The 15,632-nt window shown below is 48.6% G+C and overlaps 1 protein-coding gene across 1 annotated transcript; it reads left to right on the top strand.

Moving 5' to 3' along the window:
• Positions 1 to 1,609: 1,609 nt before the first annotated feature.
• lrrc10b (leucine rich repeat containing 10B) lies at positions 1,610 to 2,881 on the top strand (the record flags this gene model as incomplete). The annotated part of the gene is made up of 1 exon (XM_084476889.1): positions 1,610 to 2,881. The coding sequence occupies one exon, from the start codon at positions 1,610 to 1,612 to the stop codon at positions 2,879 to 2,881; it is 1,272 nt and encodes a 423-aa protein (XP_084333015.1).
• Between the last annotated feature and the right edge of the window lie 12,751 nt (positions 2,882 to 15,632).

The raw sequence follows: 15,632 nt of genomic DNA, 5'->3' as shown, positions 1-15,632 counted from the left end.
ATTTTGCGGCTTTAGCAAACTGGAAGTGAGGTGATCAAACTTGAAGTGAAGTTATGTAGGCTACTGCATTGTCTGTCAGGGGGTCACTTGGGGGTCGTTCCGATTTAAAGTGAACGTTTGCAGATAAAGTGGGTTTTGATAGCGCACCGCATCAGACAGCAGTACCCTCCAGTTCCCATGCCTGTCCCTCCGGATCCCAGCGGCGCACCTCAGTGTGTCGCCCCCCTCCGTGTCATGCGTTGTGACTCAGCTCCACAGCTCGGCTGCAGAGTCGCACAACCCAGCAGCAGCCCGTCAGTCAGTCAACTTTTCTCATGGCCGCTAAACCCGAGAAAGAGAGCGACGATAACATGTGAGACAAATTCAACACAAAATATGCAGCAATTTTATATAAGCGTTACCTGGAGTGCGACGCACCAAAGCTGACATTACAGCCTGTGCATGCCACCATCTCCAATACCTCATGCTGACATTTAATATGCACGCTCATTTGTTTCTCCTTTCTTTCATAATCAGGCAATCACGCGGGGACGCGCACACGGACACGGGACTGGGAGACCACGTGATCCCCTTCCCATACTGGTTGCTAAGGGAGGCAGAGAGAGGGAGGCGAGTACGGTCGACCGTAAATCTCCCACTGATGGACGTGAAATGCAGAAGTGTGCAACCGTTGAACAGTTGGAGAAGTTGGCGCTACCTTTTCGCACGTCAATTTGACGTGCAGGTTTTTGACTTAGGGACGTCGGCGGCGCGCCGAGAGGGAGCCGCTCTAACTTGAAGGATGTACTTTTGTTGAATGGTTCTCCGTGCTGCCGGCCAGGTCATCGAACTACGTAGACGCGGAGCGGTGTGGTCTCATTCGGTTCAGCGGACAGGAAGAGCACGCAAGCGGCCGCGGGACTGTTGCCTCAGCAGACACATTTCTGCATGCATGCTCTCCTCTGTGTGCACACACATTTGGAATAACCTGCATCTGTCGAACTTTAAGGTCCACGACCTCTCTGCGTCGCACTCAGGGCACCATTGCACGCTGATCACATTCCATACAGTTCTCAAAAGTTGCAAAGGGTAAGGTGAAGGAATTTATTTTGAAAAAAGGGTGAAAAAGCTTGTAACTGCAGCTCTACGCTGCATTCAAGTAGGCCTAAGCTTAGGCTTAATTTAAATCAAGCTGCACTTTATTGGATTCACCCAAAATCGCCAGCGAATCGAATCGTATTATTACCACTATTACTATTATTATTACTATTACTACTACTATTACTACTACTACTACCATTACTACTACTCGTTTTTAGATTATCCTGTGGGTGAGTAACCATCACACTAGTGACTTCCCACTCCCCCTTTACCCTATCTAACTAAATGTGACTTTAGACAGTTCAATGAAGAGGAAAAAGAGACCCATGACATGCACTGTCCCCAGCCTGGGAGCCCGCTGTGAGAGCGTGTAGAGTCAGGACCAACATGCTGCCCCTCGCTGCTGGTACTGTGAGTGGGAGCCACCACCAAACAAACGCATCCCGCCTGAGGGCTGACCTGACACAAACCATACCTCGTCCCAGGACCCCGTCTCCACTCAGATAGGAGAGCCACCAAGGCACCGGGTATGGGCAGCTCTTCCAGCAAGGGAGAGGAGGAGGAGGCGGCGGCGGAGGGGGAGAAGGAGGAGGCAAAAGAGGAGGATGAGGAGGAGATTGCAGAGAGGGCTGCAGCGAGGCAGAGGAAGGAGGAGGAGGAGGAAGGCGAGCTGCCCCTGGGGGTCGACGACCTGCTGGACAGCGGCGACCCCGTGCTGGACTTGTGCTACCGTAAATTCAAGAAGCTCCCCTGCCGCATGTACACGCTGATGCACCTGGAGAAGATCTACGCCTGCGGCAACCGCCTGAGGACGCTGCCCGAGCGCATGGCCAACCTGCAGGGCCTGCGCACGCTGGCGCTGGACTTCAACAAGATGGAGGACCTGCCGCCGGCCGTGTGCCAGCTGGTCAACCTCACCTGCCTCTACATGGGCAGCAACCGGCTGGTGTGCCTGCCGCCCGAGGTGCGCAACCTGCAGAAGCTGCGCTGCCTGTGGATCGAGAGCAACTACTTCCAGTACTTCCCCAAGCAGCTGTACGAGCTCCCGCGCCTGCGCTCGCTGCAAATCGGCGACAACCGCATGAAGAAGCTGCCCAGCGACCTGGTGCGCATGGAGTCCCTGAAGGGGCTGTGGGTGTACGGCAACCGCTTCGAGGAGTTCCCCAAGGTGCTGCTGCGCATGGAGGGCCTGGAGGTGCTGGACCTGGACAAGAACAAGATCTCCAGCTTCCCCAGCCTGCGTCGCCTCCCCACCCTGCAGCTGTTCTCCTACGACCACAACCCCGTGGAGGGCCCCCCCCGGGTGGGCGAGGAGGTGACACTGGTGGGAGAGGGGGCGGCCGAGGCCATGCAGGAGCGGGAGGACCGGAAGGAGCGGCGGAGGAGGGCGAAGGAGGAGGCGGCGGAGCAGCTGGCGCTGGCGGAGGAGGAGGAGCGGGTCATCCACGGCATCCTGAAGAACAGCGGCGCCAGCCCCGGGCGCGTGGCGCACGAGGCCGAGGGAGACGGGGACGACGCTCCCGCCGACGGAGAGGAGGCGCCGGAGGAGCAGGGGGAGCAGGAGGAGCAGGAGGAGCAGGAGGAGGAGGGCAGCCCGGACCGAGCGGGCATGGAGTACGACAGCACCGGGCTGGAGTACGACGAGGAGGGGGTGGAGTACGAGACGGAGGAGCTGATCTGCGAGGCGGAGGGCCTGGAGTACGAGGAGGAGGCGCTGGAGTACGACAGGGGCCGGATGGACTACGAGTACGAGGAGCGGGAGGAGGTGGAGGGGACAGGGAGACAAAATGGAGGGCGCTAGGAGCGCCGGGGGCTCTGGTGGCGAGCCGCGGAGGAATGATGACACTGCTTTTCGGCTGAGGCAAAAGTTGCAATGGGATTGTAGTAAAAACGCTTTTTAGTGTTGTGAATCGGATGGTGCTGCTAATGTGTAACTTATTAACTGACCTGTGAAAATGAGTGAACTGGACATTATGAAATAATGGACTGAAGCACTTTTGACATCTCAATCATTTGCTAATTGACAAGTCAGCAGAGGCCTCAGGTGACGGTGTGACGTGTGCGCTCTGAGCACCCTGTGTGTGTTTGTGGATGCATCTTTTTAGTTTGTCTCTTCAAGGAAAGGATATAATTTACAAAACAACTGATACAATGTGATGGGGTTTTTCTATTCTACTGAGTGTGAATAATATAACTTTCTTATTAAATATTTATTGAGTTCACCAAGTCAGTGTCAATGTTGTTATAATTATTATTCTTTTTTTTTTTTTGTAATTTCCCGGTAGTAAACGGTCTGTGCTGTATCGGGGGACCACAATAGCTCGAGCAGGATTAATGAAAATTGTACACACGTTGACCATGTTTATAAATGTATTGGAACATGAATTTGCAAAATATTTATGACACACTAACCAGCCCCCAAAGCCTTGTCAGTGTTGTGTATGCAGACGTGGGGCGTTCGGTGCCAAGAAGGACAGAGAGAGAGAGAGAGAGAGAGAGAGAGAGTGGGGGGACAGAGAGAGGACGATTATTAGAGCAGCAGCCAAGCAACCGCACCATAAAAAGGCATGTGTAGGACTAGCTCTGCAGTGGTGTTCACAGAGCATCCCAAATCAAAAGGAACCGATCAATGAGGAGCCAGACGTACTCAAGTCCACGTATCACAGCACCGCATGACGCAAGAGCGCACCACAACTCTATTCTCATTCATCTTCCTTCTCCACTAATTCCACCATAACTTGTTGTTTTCCCTACTCTGCGTGAAACTCTAGTGTGGGCCGAAGTCCCCTGGGTGCCCAGGGTGTAACCCCATCGTCTGTCTCCCCATCACGTATCGTTTCTCACGTCTCATTTGGTGACTGAAATATTTATTTGGCAGTTGAAATATTTATGGGTGCACTCGTGCCGCAGTGTATCAGATCCGGTCACCGTGTGTTTCTGCTCCCAGCCGCGGACCTCAGACCAGCCTCCACGCAAAGCTCCTGTTTATATGTATGATTAATACTTCATGAAGGTCTCATCTGTGATGCAAAATGATGTATCAGATCTCATAGGCCTATATGTAGATATTTGTTTCCATATTGCACTACAAAAATTTTTTTAGAAGGCGTTTTATGATGATGAATGATTTCTAGCACTGTCACTACAAATATTAGTTAATCGCAGTCAGCAAGTGTGAAGTCCAGACGTCAACCTAGATGTGTCTGTCTGTCTGTGTGTGTGTGTGTGTGTGTGTGTGTGTGTGTGTGTGTGTGTGTGTGTGTGTGTGTGTGTGTGTGTGTGTGTGTGTGTGTGTGTGTGTGTGCGTGTGTGTGTGTGTGTCTGTGTGTGTGTTTTTGTAGCTATTTCTGTACATCATGTCTAATAAGTCCTGCCGTGTTTTACGAGTAGGTGTGCAGCATTGTAAATAAACGACACAGCGGCTGCCACTATTGGACTACGGCTCCTCGGGCCCCTCCCCCCCGCCCCCGCGGCCTGTGTTCTGCCGCCATGACTCGGTAGTAAAACACAGTGACAGATAACAGACGAACACGGGGACGGCAGGCGTCCGTGATTTAGGTATAATTATTTTTTGCGGTGCGTTTACACTCATTCTCGGTAGGTCACAGCAGTGTCTACTGTACCAGGGGTCCATCAGCAGCTCTCTCTCTCTCTCTCTCTCTCTCTCTCTCGGCTGCCAACATGCCTCGCTCTACCCATAACTTTACCACATTTTAATATTGAAACAGACGCTGAATATTAAATCAGAGGACTCGATAGCTGCAGAGAGAACAGAATGTGTTGTTTATTGTGTTTATTCAAATTAGCTTTACGTTTCCATTCTTTTTAATTTAATTTTTATTTTTTGACACTAATATGTAAAGAGAGCCAGGATTACGGGTTACAGTTTTTCAACCATGCTTATCTCCAGCCTGGGAGAGGCCTAAATTTGCTAGTTCCCAGGTCCACACGGGTTCATCGGCGAAACATCCTTCCCAGGTGACCGGTTGTCATGCTCCGTCGGACTGGGGGTCTGTCCGCGGAGGGTCCACCTGTTGAAGAGTAAAAGCAGTGGGTGCTGCAGGGTGCGTCTGAGAGTCAGGGCGCTGGCGGCACCGTGCTGCACGGTCTTCACCTGTCCGCGTCTCAGCCGTCGCTCCTCCGAGGACGGACGCCCCCCCCGGTGGGTCCAGCCCTCAGGCCCGCGGTCGGGTCACAGAACCTGGAGACGCGGCGCCGGAAGGGGGAGTTTCTAGGTCAGTGAACCCAGAAGGGCAAGGAATTCCAGAAGATTCTGGGAGATTTAATACTGTAATTAATATGTATAATTTTATGAAATTTAATTTAAATAATCATATCACACTTTGTGTGTGTGTGTGTGTGTGTGTGTGTGTGTGTGTGTGTGTGTGTGTGTGTGCGTGTGATAGATAGATAGATAGATCCTTTATTAATCCCCCTTAGGAGAAATTCACAAGTGACCAGCAGTACAGTGGGAAAAGAGAGTGCGAAACAAGATATATACAAATAAATTTACCAATTTGAAATAAAATATAATAAAAAACTATTAGAATAAGATAAACATACTATATACATGTAACTGTCCGTCTGTAGGTGACTTGTGCATAAAAATAAATAAATATGACTATAAGTATAAATGTGCCAATGTGCAGGGTTCCTGAGGTAATGAAAATGAAATAAATAACAAGGTTTAAACAACAATCAGTCCTGTGATCGTATTCCCTTCCCAGACAAGACAAACGGGCCTCACGTGCTCCAGTAGTGGGTGATGAAGTGTGAGCGACCCAGCGGTCTCTCCAGGATGACTTGGTTGATCGGTTCGTTGAGGACAAACCCAGAGCTCTCCTAAACAAAACACCAGTCCAATACTACATCACAGACACTTTGTTTACAATGAAAAAAAGTGACAACAAACAAATCAATCTTAACAATGAGGCATTGAGAGGAAATTAAATGGAGACATGACAAAGTATTTACATTATTGATACTTTAATAAATTAAATAATAGCATTATGCACTAACCTTTTTTCCGATGCAGCTCTGGGTGGGCGTGTTCCTCCGGTCCCGATACAGCGGCCGTAGGGGGGCGCTCTAACGCAGCACAGGAGGAGGGATTGATGTTTTCACCGTGAGGTCATTACATCTGCTGATCGGCAACATGACCCAGCGGGGGGCTTCCTATAGGACCCAGCGGTGGGGGGGCTACTCACGCGGTCCGCCGGGTGGGGCTTCGTCTCCCGCGTGTATCCCGATTCCCGTGAAGCGCTGCTCGGCAGACGTCGCGTTATTTCGGTGCCCTGAGACGCGAGAGAGCAGAGAGACGCACAGGTAGTTCACAGGTTGTTACAAGAGTAGATAATACAACAGGACTCGTCCCATCAGAGACCCGGTTAAAGCCAAGGTCACTTTGGAGATAAAGATTGTAGACCTGAAGGAATCGAAACGGCGTGTAATCCATCCTCGTCGTAGACGTTCCCGTCTGACGGCTTTGACCCTGTGAAATAAGTCAAGGCGATAAATCCTAAAATAATAGCCTACCTACAAAATAATATAAACATATAAAATCATACCGTTTATTAATTTTAACCACCACACAAGACGGTTCTACTTAAAACCAAAGAAGACATAAATAATTATTATCCCAAAAATAATACAATGAAGTTTGAACGATTTAATAATACAGATTATAACATGAAATCCAAACTGAGCAACCACCGAACCATGTGGGCTGTTTTAGGTTGAAATGTGATGAGCTCAAGGTCCTCTCCCTCGATGAAGGCGGAGTGGCCCCTGTGCCCTGCTCTGACATGGCTCTGGGGGACTGGAGCAAAACGCAACGTTTCAAATGTCATGTGTCATCCGTGGAACATGACGCCAGAATCATCATCATTACTAGTTAAGTGTTTTAGTTTTTTTTTAGCTCCTATACTTGCAGTGAATTTACATACGTGTCATTAAAGCAGTATTTTACCCGATTAGCATCATTGGCTTATTGTCGTGGTCGTGAAGAGATGATTCTGCAATGTCAAATAGTATAGGCCTAATCAAAAAGTTAAATTACCTTCAGACCTTCTAATGAAGAAAAACCTTGCAAGTGAAAGTTTGCTGAGGTCAAAAACGCATTGTTCCAAAACAGGTTAATTGAATACCGGTGGAAATGATTCCAAATATGCTAAACGGTTTAAAGGCTGTAAGGAGCAGGTAGGGGCGGCCATCCGGCTCAAAAGTGTTGACAGGGAGTTTGTGGACATGGGGCAATGAACCCAGGACCTTCTGGCCGGAAATGAATCCCGCTTGCCACTACATATCCTGAAACTCACCATTTCCCCCTTGCTGATGAGCTGCATAGCATCTGGTGTACTCTGTCTCCCGGCACAGGCTCTTAAATAAAGAGAGAACTGACCATTAGAAACTGGTCTTTTATTTTGTCATGTTAAATCATTCCTGTATGGGGATGTTCTGTTGTAGGGTTATATAGTTGTGATGGACGCCCACTCCTGTCACGGGAACAGTGGTCAGCTGCCAGTAGCCACTCGCTCTGGACCTGTGGTTGTCACGGGGATTCACGAAGAACCCGACTCTGTCCGAGCCCACAGAGGATTGGTTATGTTGCTTGTTTTGAGGTGTAAGACTATCCATTAATGGCAACCTGCAGAGTGAAGCAAACCCAAATTGGAGCTTTCGGCGCCTGTTTCTGCCTTCAGTTTCATATCGGTGGACAGACATTTGTGGTTGTAGCTAGATCAGAAAAAATCGAACATTAACTTCATTCCTTTCATGTATTGCACATAGTCAACAAAACCAGCAGGACCGTACTCTCGCTCAGCCAGTGGAGCTTGAATCAAGCCATTCATTATTATTAAGCATCTGCTTAGAATTTATTTATTGTAAATATTACTTATCTTATTTTATTTCATTTTACCAAATGTCATCCTTTATACTTAATGCACCGTGGGTCAGAGACAAACTAAATTTCAGTTCTTAATTGTAATTGACAATAAAGCTGACTTTGACTTGACTTTGAAGATCCCACGTATCGAAAACTCTACATAACACAATGCACTATTCCTTTTTAATGGGAAAAAGATTCATGGAAAAATACTGAGATTCAACCCAGCCTACAGCCTGTCCGAGCCCAGCCTACACAAACAATGTTCTCACCCAAGGGTGGGGTTGTCAACGTAGTCCAAACTGGGCCTGTAGGACTCAGCTGGCCCGAGGTGGGCGTTGTACCCGGTACCCTGGCCCCTCCCGCGACAAGGGGGGAAATTCTCCCTGCCTGAGTGATAAAAATATATACATCATGAGTACAGACTATGAACCCTGACGCAGAACCCACAGCGGAGCTCTGTCTGTCGGTGATTATCCTCTGATAGAAACAAAGCCAAGACGAGTCATTATTGTTCCCTCTCACCGTAGGAGCGTCCGTAGGTGCTGCAGTAGACGCCCAGTGGGTCGCCGGTCAGTGGTCCGTGCGTGTTGCTGTGGTGTGCCCCAGCGACACGAGGCCCGGCCATCAGGCTGCTGGTCGTAATGGGGACCTCTGCTGACAGCGCTGATGGATGGCCGACCCGCGGGCTGCTGGGATGTGCTGTAACCACGACGTAGGGACCAGCAGTAATACACGGAGAGGGCGCTGCCTGCCGTCGTTGCGGTGTTCACATGCTTTTCAGCTCAGAGAGAACACATTTCTCAAACATTTACCTCAAAATATACGTTTCGTAAATGATTACGAACAATTGTGGATTAAGGGGATGCTCTGCATATTTATTAACGATCCAAGTGTGTTAACTCGCGTCACACTCAAACTATTGTTAGTTGAATGTAACCTCATGATGAAATCTTCCCACATTCGAGCAAATGCTATCCACTGTTTCATATAGTACCTAAATATTATTTAAACAAAACTCCTCTGTAGTGTTGAATGCAGTCTCTGAAGTCTGACGCTAAAGTCTGCAGTCTGTGCAGTCTCAACAGACTGGGCCTACCTGAAGCCTGCAGGACTCTGACTCCTCCGGCTATCTCTCAGCCTGGGGTCGTAGGAAAACAAGCCCGGTTGCTAGGAGATGCATGGCACCTCAACAATACGCGCCAGCATGTGGAGAATCAGCTCTTCACAGGGACGACAGACAGCAAAATGCACATTATATTCCACTCCTGTGTTATATTTTGAAAACCACAATTATTCTTGAGGATTATTCATAATTAATCAAATTATCCTAATTAACTCACCAAAACATGGACCGTGTATCAGAACTAGTCTTCACCCAGGGAAGTCATTAGAAGTCATTTCTAAGATCCGCTGTAATGCTAGCTTTCTTACATGTTTATCACAACGGCAATACTCGATTTAACTGGGTCACTGAAATGTATGAGCTGTAAAGACGGACCACTGGATGGCACTATGGAGCCACCGTTTACACCATTAAAACCACCGTTCAGCACCGAGCACGCTGAGCAAGTGTTGAATGACGGTTGAAGGATGGTTTTAATATAAAATCAATCAAATATTCACAATCCAATCTAAAGCATACATTTTATTTATGTGTTGTTGTTGACTGTTCATTGAAGGACTGTGAAACAAGGCCTAGCCTAATACTATCTAGTAGCAGGCTACTAGGCCTACTACCATCACTATTACAAATACTAACCAAAATATTAACAATAATCATTGTTCATAATAGTAATAACGCTACATTTAGCTTAGGGTTATGACTGTATGTTGATTCACTGTATGTTGGTTTAAGTATTACTTGTTTAATACATTTAATATTGAATAAATAAGGACTCAAACATAGGCATAATCCCAATGTGCACGATCGGGATCAGGTGTCCAGTTTGCGGTCCCGACCGTAATGTCCATACATACAGTGTGAACGGCTCTGAGTGGTTGCTAAGCTGCTCTCAGTGTGTCTGAACTGGAGCCTATGTTTTGATTAAACACTGTGTTTCCTGCTTCCGGAGCTCCGGGCCTTGACACCGTCAAGCCCACAGATCCATCAGCACCATTCATGTTCCCGGGGACTGGCTTTTCTATTGAGAGGATTGCAAGCAAGGTTAAGCTAACATAGATAATTGTTAAATCGCTTCAGAGGAAATGACACACCCGCCCTGTTTGTGTGTTTGAAAACAACACTGATTGTTTATCCATTTGATGCTTGGTAAAATGGCATTGCATTTCCGTTGTTTATTTAGTCCGTCTGGAATACCTGGGAGATGCGTTATGATGTAGGCCTACATTTTGTGTATGTAAATTGTGGCATGCATATTTATAGTGGAATATGTAAATATGCATTGTATACAATAATACAAAACATACATAATAATCGCTGCACGGTGATTCACACCCAGCTTCTGCTCCCATCTCATTCCCATGGTTTCACATACAGTTCCATTCCACACCTCTGTCACATCCTGTTGTGCTCTGTCTATTCTCCCTCTCTCTCTCTCTCTCTCTCTCTCGCTCTCCCTCTGTCACTCCCTCGATCTCTCTCTCTCTCTCTCTCTCTCTCTCTCTCTCTCTCTCTCTCTCTCCCTCTGTCTCTCCCTCGATCTCTCTCTCGCTCTGGCACTTGAAGCTGCTCTCCACCATGCCGCCGCCTCTGTTCAGAATGGTCCCTTTCATTTTTGTCTCCGTCGTCTCCTTGCCTGACATGTTGTAGTGCCAGGCCTGTTCATTATCTCCTCCCACCCCAAAATAACCACAGGAAGAAAAGAAAAGAAATGTGTGGATCATTGAAACCGACTTTCATTTCCTGCTTTCTTTGTCTCTGTCACAATGTGCAGATGATTGATATATTCTCTTTTTTTTCTAATATTCATGCAGCACTTTGTACATCGCAGATGCGTGGATGAGCCACGAGCTGCCTCGTCTTGTGTTCATGAATTCCCATGTCTGCCGTGTAGACTTTCTAATAACAACGTGCCCCCTGGCGAGATTCCCCTCCCAAACCCAATAACCCAGCCACCGAGTGACGCTCTAGTGCTGAATGATAACACCTAGCCCCTCCACGTATGTGCAGAAATTCCAGCCATTGTTTTCTCTCCTACTTCCTTTTTCGTCATTCACATGTTTCGAATCTGAGGGGGGAGAAATTGCAGGGAAAAAATGGTGGGTGCAGCCGTTCTAAAAATAGACGGAGGTGAGCATGCGACGCGGGGTCTCCCGCGGAGAGACGCTCTGGGTTTGGCCTGCAGCCGTCTGTTGTAGTTCAGCGGAGGACAACACACCCGTCCCCAGTCTGCAGGAGGCTGGCCGCTGCCCTGTCCTCTGCAGGCCCGTCTGCTCGCTTCTCACCGCTTCTCGCCTGCTGTCGGTCTTCCACGGCTCCGGTGAGGAAGACACAAGCAGCAGCCTGAAGCCTCTCTCTGTGTAGGAGGGGTCCGCCGTTTACCAACAGACTCCTACTGTCCACGTCTGCCTCGGAACCGGCCCGCTGCGGTATTTAACTCCATCGCACGTCAACCCAGCTCTGAAAGGGCTTCCTTTGTGTGGCAGATCTGGCGGACATGACATGTCTATCCCTTCTCTCTCTGCGACTCCTCCTGTGCTTAACAGGCATATCTGCCACCTGAGGGCTCCTAATAAATTGCCTTGTCATCTTTTTCAATTTTGGCTTTCACTCAGCTTTTGCGTAAATCCCGCTAAGAAGGAGCGAGGGGAGAAGGCCGGGGGGGGGGACGTTACTCTGACAGGACAGGGGTACGCCACAGGTGTGGCTGAAGGCCTGCCACACACTGGAGATGGAACCGTTGGAGAGATAGAAGTGTAATTCAACAGGTTGTGTTGAAGATTGCCTTTCTTTAGTGAAGACTGGATTATTGATGACATGGTTTGTATAATGGGTGACAAGACTGTGTGTACGCACAATCAAGTTGACTAATTAAGAGCTGTCCAGGCGGCGTGAAAGGATGCGTCTTAATCTTGCCGTTACATGAGGGATTCCCACTGTAATACTCAACAGATTGATTAATATGTTTGCTGACGAATTATGTGTTATAGCTAAGACTTTCTGGCGCAGAAAAATTATGTGTGACAAATTGGGCTCATATACTTGACTGCCGTCGGCTTTCACGTAATGACCATTTAGATCAAACAGCAAATTATGTATTTTAAGTTCTAATTATTATATTAGTCACCCAGCTTCCATATTGTATGTGTGCATGCATGTTCACTTTTACGTGATCACTTATTCATGCTCGGTAAATCACATGCCAGGACCGAAGAACCACTCCAGGCGGGCATAGTAAAAACGATTCTTTATTATAGAACAAAATCAGAGCTCAGCTCCGTAACTCCGCCATCCCAACACACCTTATAACACAGAAGGATGGAGGAGGACCAGAAAATCAACCAGATCACAGTCCGCTCGGCCCAGAAAACAGGCTGGAGGAAAGAAAAGCAACAAACCCAAAAACCAAAACAAAACACGGAACGCGAAACCTAAAGTATTAGCGGGCGTGGCCAATGAGGCGTGGCCAACGGGGGCGTGGCCAAAGGGGATCCCTCTGGCCCTCTACTCTCCCGTGATGGCCACGGAGACACGCCCCTCTGACTCCCCCTCAGGGCTCTCCCGCCTCCGTCTGGACCCCACCCCACCCTTCCCCACCTCCCCACCACAACAACAACAGCCTTCGTTTAGGGGCGGAGACAAGGGCGGGGACATGGAGGCTCCTGGAAATAAAAGACGTCTCAGATCACACCCCCACCACCACCACCACCACCACCACCTTTGGAGTACGGTAATTATCCGTCCAATCGGTGTGCGCGGTGACCTCACTACGCCTGTGAGGTCACCACGGGGGGCGGGGTTTCGGAGGAGCAAAGAGAGGCGTCCGAGGGTCGAAGGGGCCGCTGTGAGCCGCTTCAGAGAGAGACGAGACCACCGACAGAGAGAGAGCGAGAGAGGAGAGAGAGAGCGAGAGAGACGTGGTCGGGGCTCAGGTGAAAGTGGCTGTGCCTTCAGACCGCTGGGTTTCCCACCTTCCTCTTCAGATTAAATGGAATGTTTTAAGTTATAAATAAGAAGGGAGCGCAGGGAGAGAGAGCGACCGGGAACCTATGGCCCCCCCCCCGACCACCCGGTAAGAACCCGTTCCTAGTCCTCAACACAACAACGTCAACAGTACTACACACGTATGTACAGGGCGACCAACACAACACACGGGAGCTATAGATACAGGAATCCAGGAATCAGGGGGAAAAAAAGAGGTTCATAATATTGCATGATCAGTGCTCATATTCCATTCCCAGCACACATAGTTGGACCATGATTAAGGCTATCCTTGCACTCCTACTAGGGTCACGTGGTTAGCTGATGGGGGGGGGGGCCCCAGACTCCCCGGCCACCATAAGCAGTGTCCCTAGTGGAGGAACGCGTTTCCCCCCCGACGGGCTGACAGCTGCCCTGCCTTTCTGTGGGTTGGCTCTGAGAGGACGGAGGCTGTGGTCACATCTGTTTCACTCAGGTTGCTTTTTGGGAGTAGTTAGGGTGAAAACATCTCGTGCTGTCCCCGCATGGCTCAGTGGGAAACAAAATGGCAGGAACTCTGCACAAATCCAACTTATTCGATAGTGACCTATTTCCCTGGTGGAGCAATCGCCTTCCGGGATGCTAATGGGCACAGAGAGAGAGGGAGAGAGAGAGAGAGAGAGCGTTCGGGGGCGAGAGACCATGGATAACTGATTAATTGATCCAACTCAGGGCCAGGTATGACTGCGAACAACTCGATGAGAGAATGAACAACGAGGCCAATGAAGTGAAAATCTATGCTTGTGCGAATGAAATCAAAGACTATAATGAAAGAGCATAGTGGACATTGGGGGAGAGAGACAGAGAGAGAGAGAGAGAGAGGTTGAGGACGACTGGGAGAAAGAGAGAGAGGGCATCTGTCAGTTTCAGCAAACGTTGGTCACACACACCTTAACGCGCTCTGATTCACATGATACAACTAGGAGGCACTGCACAGAGAGCACTAATACTACAATGGACCTTACACACACGCACGCACAACTACTGCACAGGGTCCTATTGTGCGTTCCAATGCACTCTCCTGGCGGCCGCAGCCTCGCTGTGTCTTGTCAGGAAAATAACAAAATAACGATCAACAAACCGACAGATAACAGAAAGATATACACACCCTTTGGTTCCCACTGGGCATAAAAAAAATAAAAAGTAAAGCAGAAATGATACAAAAAGACCCAGTGGCACCGCAGTTTACAGAAAGCATGTTCGCAATAACTGGCTTTTGGACGGCTCTATGCGTTTCCCTTTAGTCTACCAAGTATATACTATTAACCTTACTAGGCAGCTAAAATCTATACAGTACTGTCATTTTGTCATATAATTATAGATATTTATACACTATACAAAGTTGGCAAAAAAAAAACATAAGTAAACATGAAATCATAGGTTCAATTGTACACCTCTCAATGGTGTGTTCAAAAGTCAGAGCACTCTTTGTTGAAGAGGTGAGCTATGGCGAGCTGGGAGGGAAGTCAGGCCGAGCAGAAGGAGTGGTACCCTCCACATCCAAGACTCGGCCGCGCCGCCGCACAGAGCGCCCTGGAGCGGCCGGCTATCAGCAAGTGGAATATTCACATGGTGCCTGCCATTGTGTTTGGCTTTTATTGCATTTCTTGCTCACATAATATTACCTATGAATGTCGAAAGTTATAAAAGCGAGATACTGCTGCTTTATTGATTGCTTTGGAGCGTTAGGTTATTTTCGAACAATGCTGTCTCACTCGCCATTGTGAACGTTTTAAAAGCAGTCTGGCCTTTAAGAAAGGGTTTTGTTTCTTGCATGTCAATTCATGTCCAGTGTGTTTGTGTGTGTGTGTGTGTGTGTGCGTGTGCACGTGTGTGCGGGAGAGAGTGAATCCTTGTGAGCGTAAGTATTCATGTGTGTGCATGTGTGTGTGTTTGCTAACGTGCAAAGCCTCCCTCAGAGGGACGCAGTGACCAATAAGGAAAAGGCCACATCCTGTAGACTGCTGCAGGGCAGTGCAGGGTCTCATGGCTGTGTCCTAGTCTGGTCTGTGCACACTAAGTAGAGGACTAAAAGTAGCCTGACATTGACAAGCCTCTTTTCCTCGCACAGAGGCCCTGTGCCAGACACACGGGGCTAAGGCATATGGAGATGTGAACTTGGGTACAGATATACCTGCGGTGAAAGGCGTAGCCTAAAGTCCTGGCCATGTTCTGGTGTCTACAGGCTTGGCCAGGACAATGTAAGTCTGGTGTAAAAAAATAAGTGCAAATGAATACCAGGGTGGTTAGCGAGGTGTGCATGTACACACACACAAACTACTTCCTTCACTGGGGACGTCCAGCTGAGCTAGGGGAAACTGGACCGTTAACACGAGCTGAAGACTCTGAGTTTGTGCTTTGTAATATCTGCCTCCAGAAGTGAGTGCCTCAGTCCCACATTGCATGTGCTTTCTGCTGCTACAGGGTCAAAACGCCGGCACCCACTTCTACCTAGCATTGTGTCTCTAGCTTTACCAGCACTACTGCAATAATGTGGCCAAATGCAATGAGCAAGGCATCATT

Source organism: Micromesistius poutassou (genome assembly GCF_964030765.1).
Source record: "Micromesistius poutassou genome assembly, chromosome: 13".
NCBI classification, from domain to species: Eukaryota; Metazoa; Chordata; class Actinopteri; order Gadiformes; family Gadidae; genus Micromesistius; species Micromesistius poutassou.
Note: the sequence above shows the minus strand (reverse complement) of the source record. Positions and strands in the feature narration are given on the sequence as shown.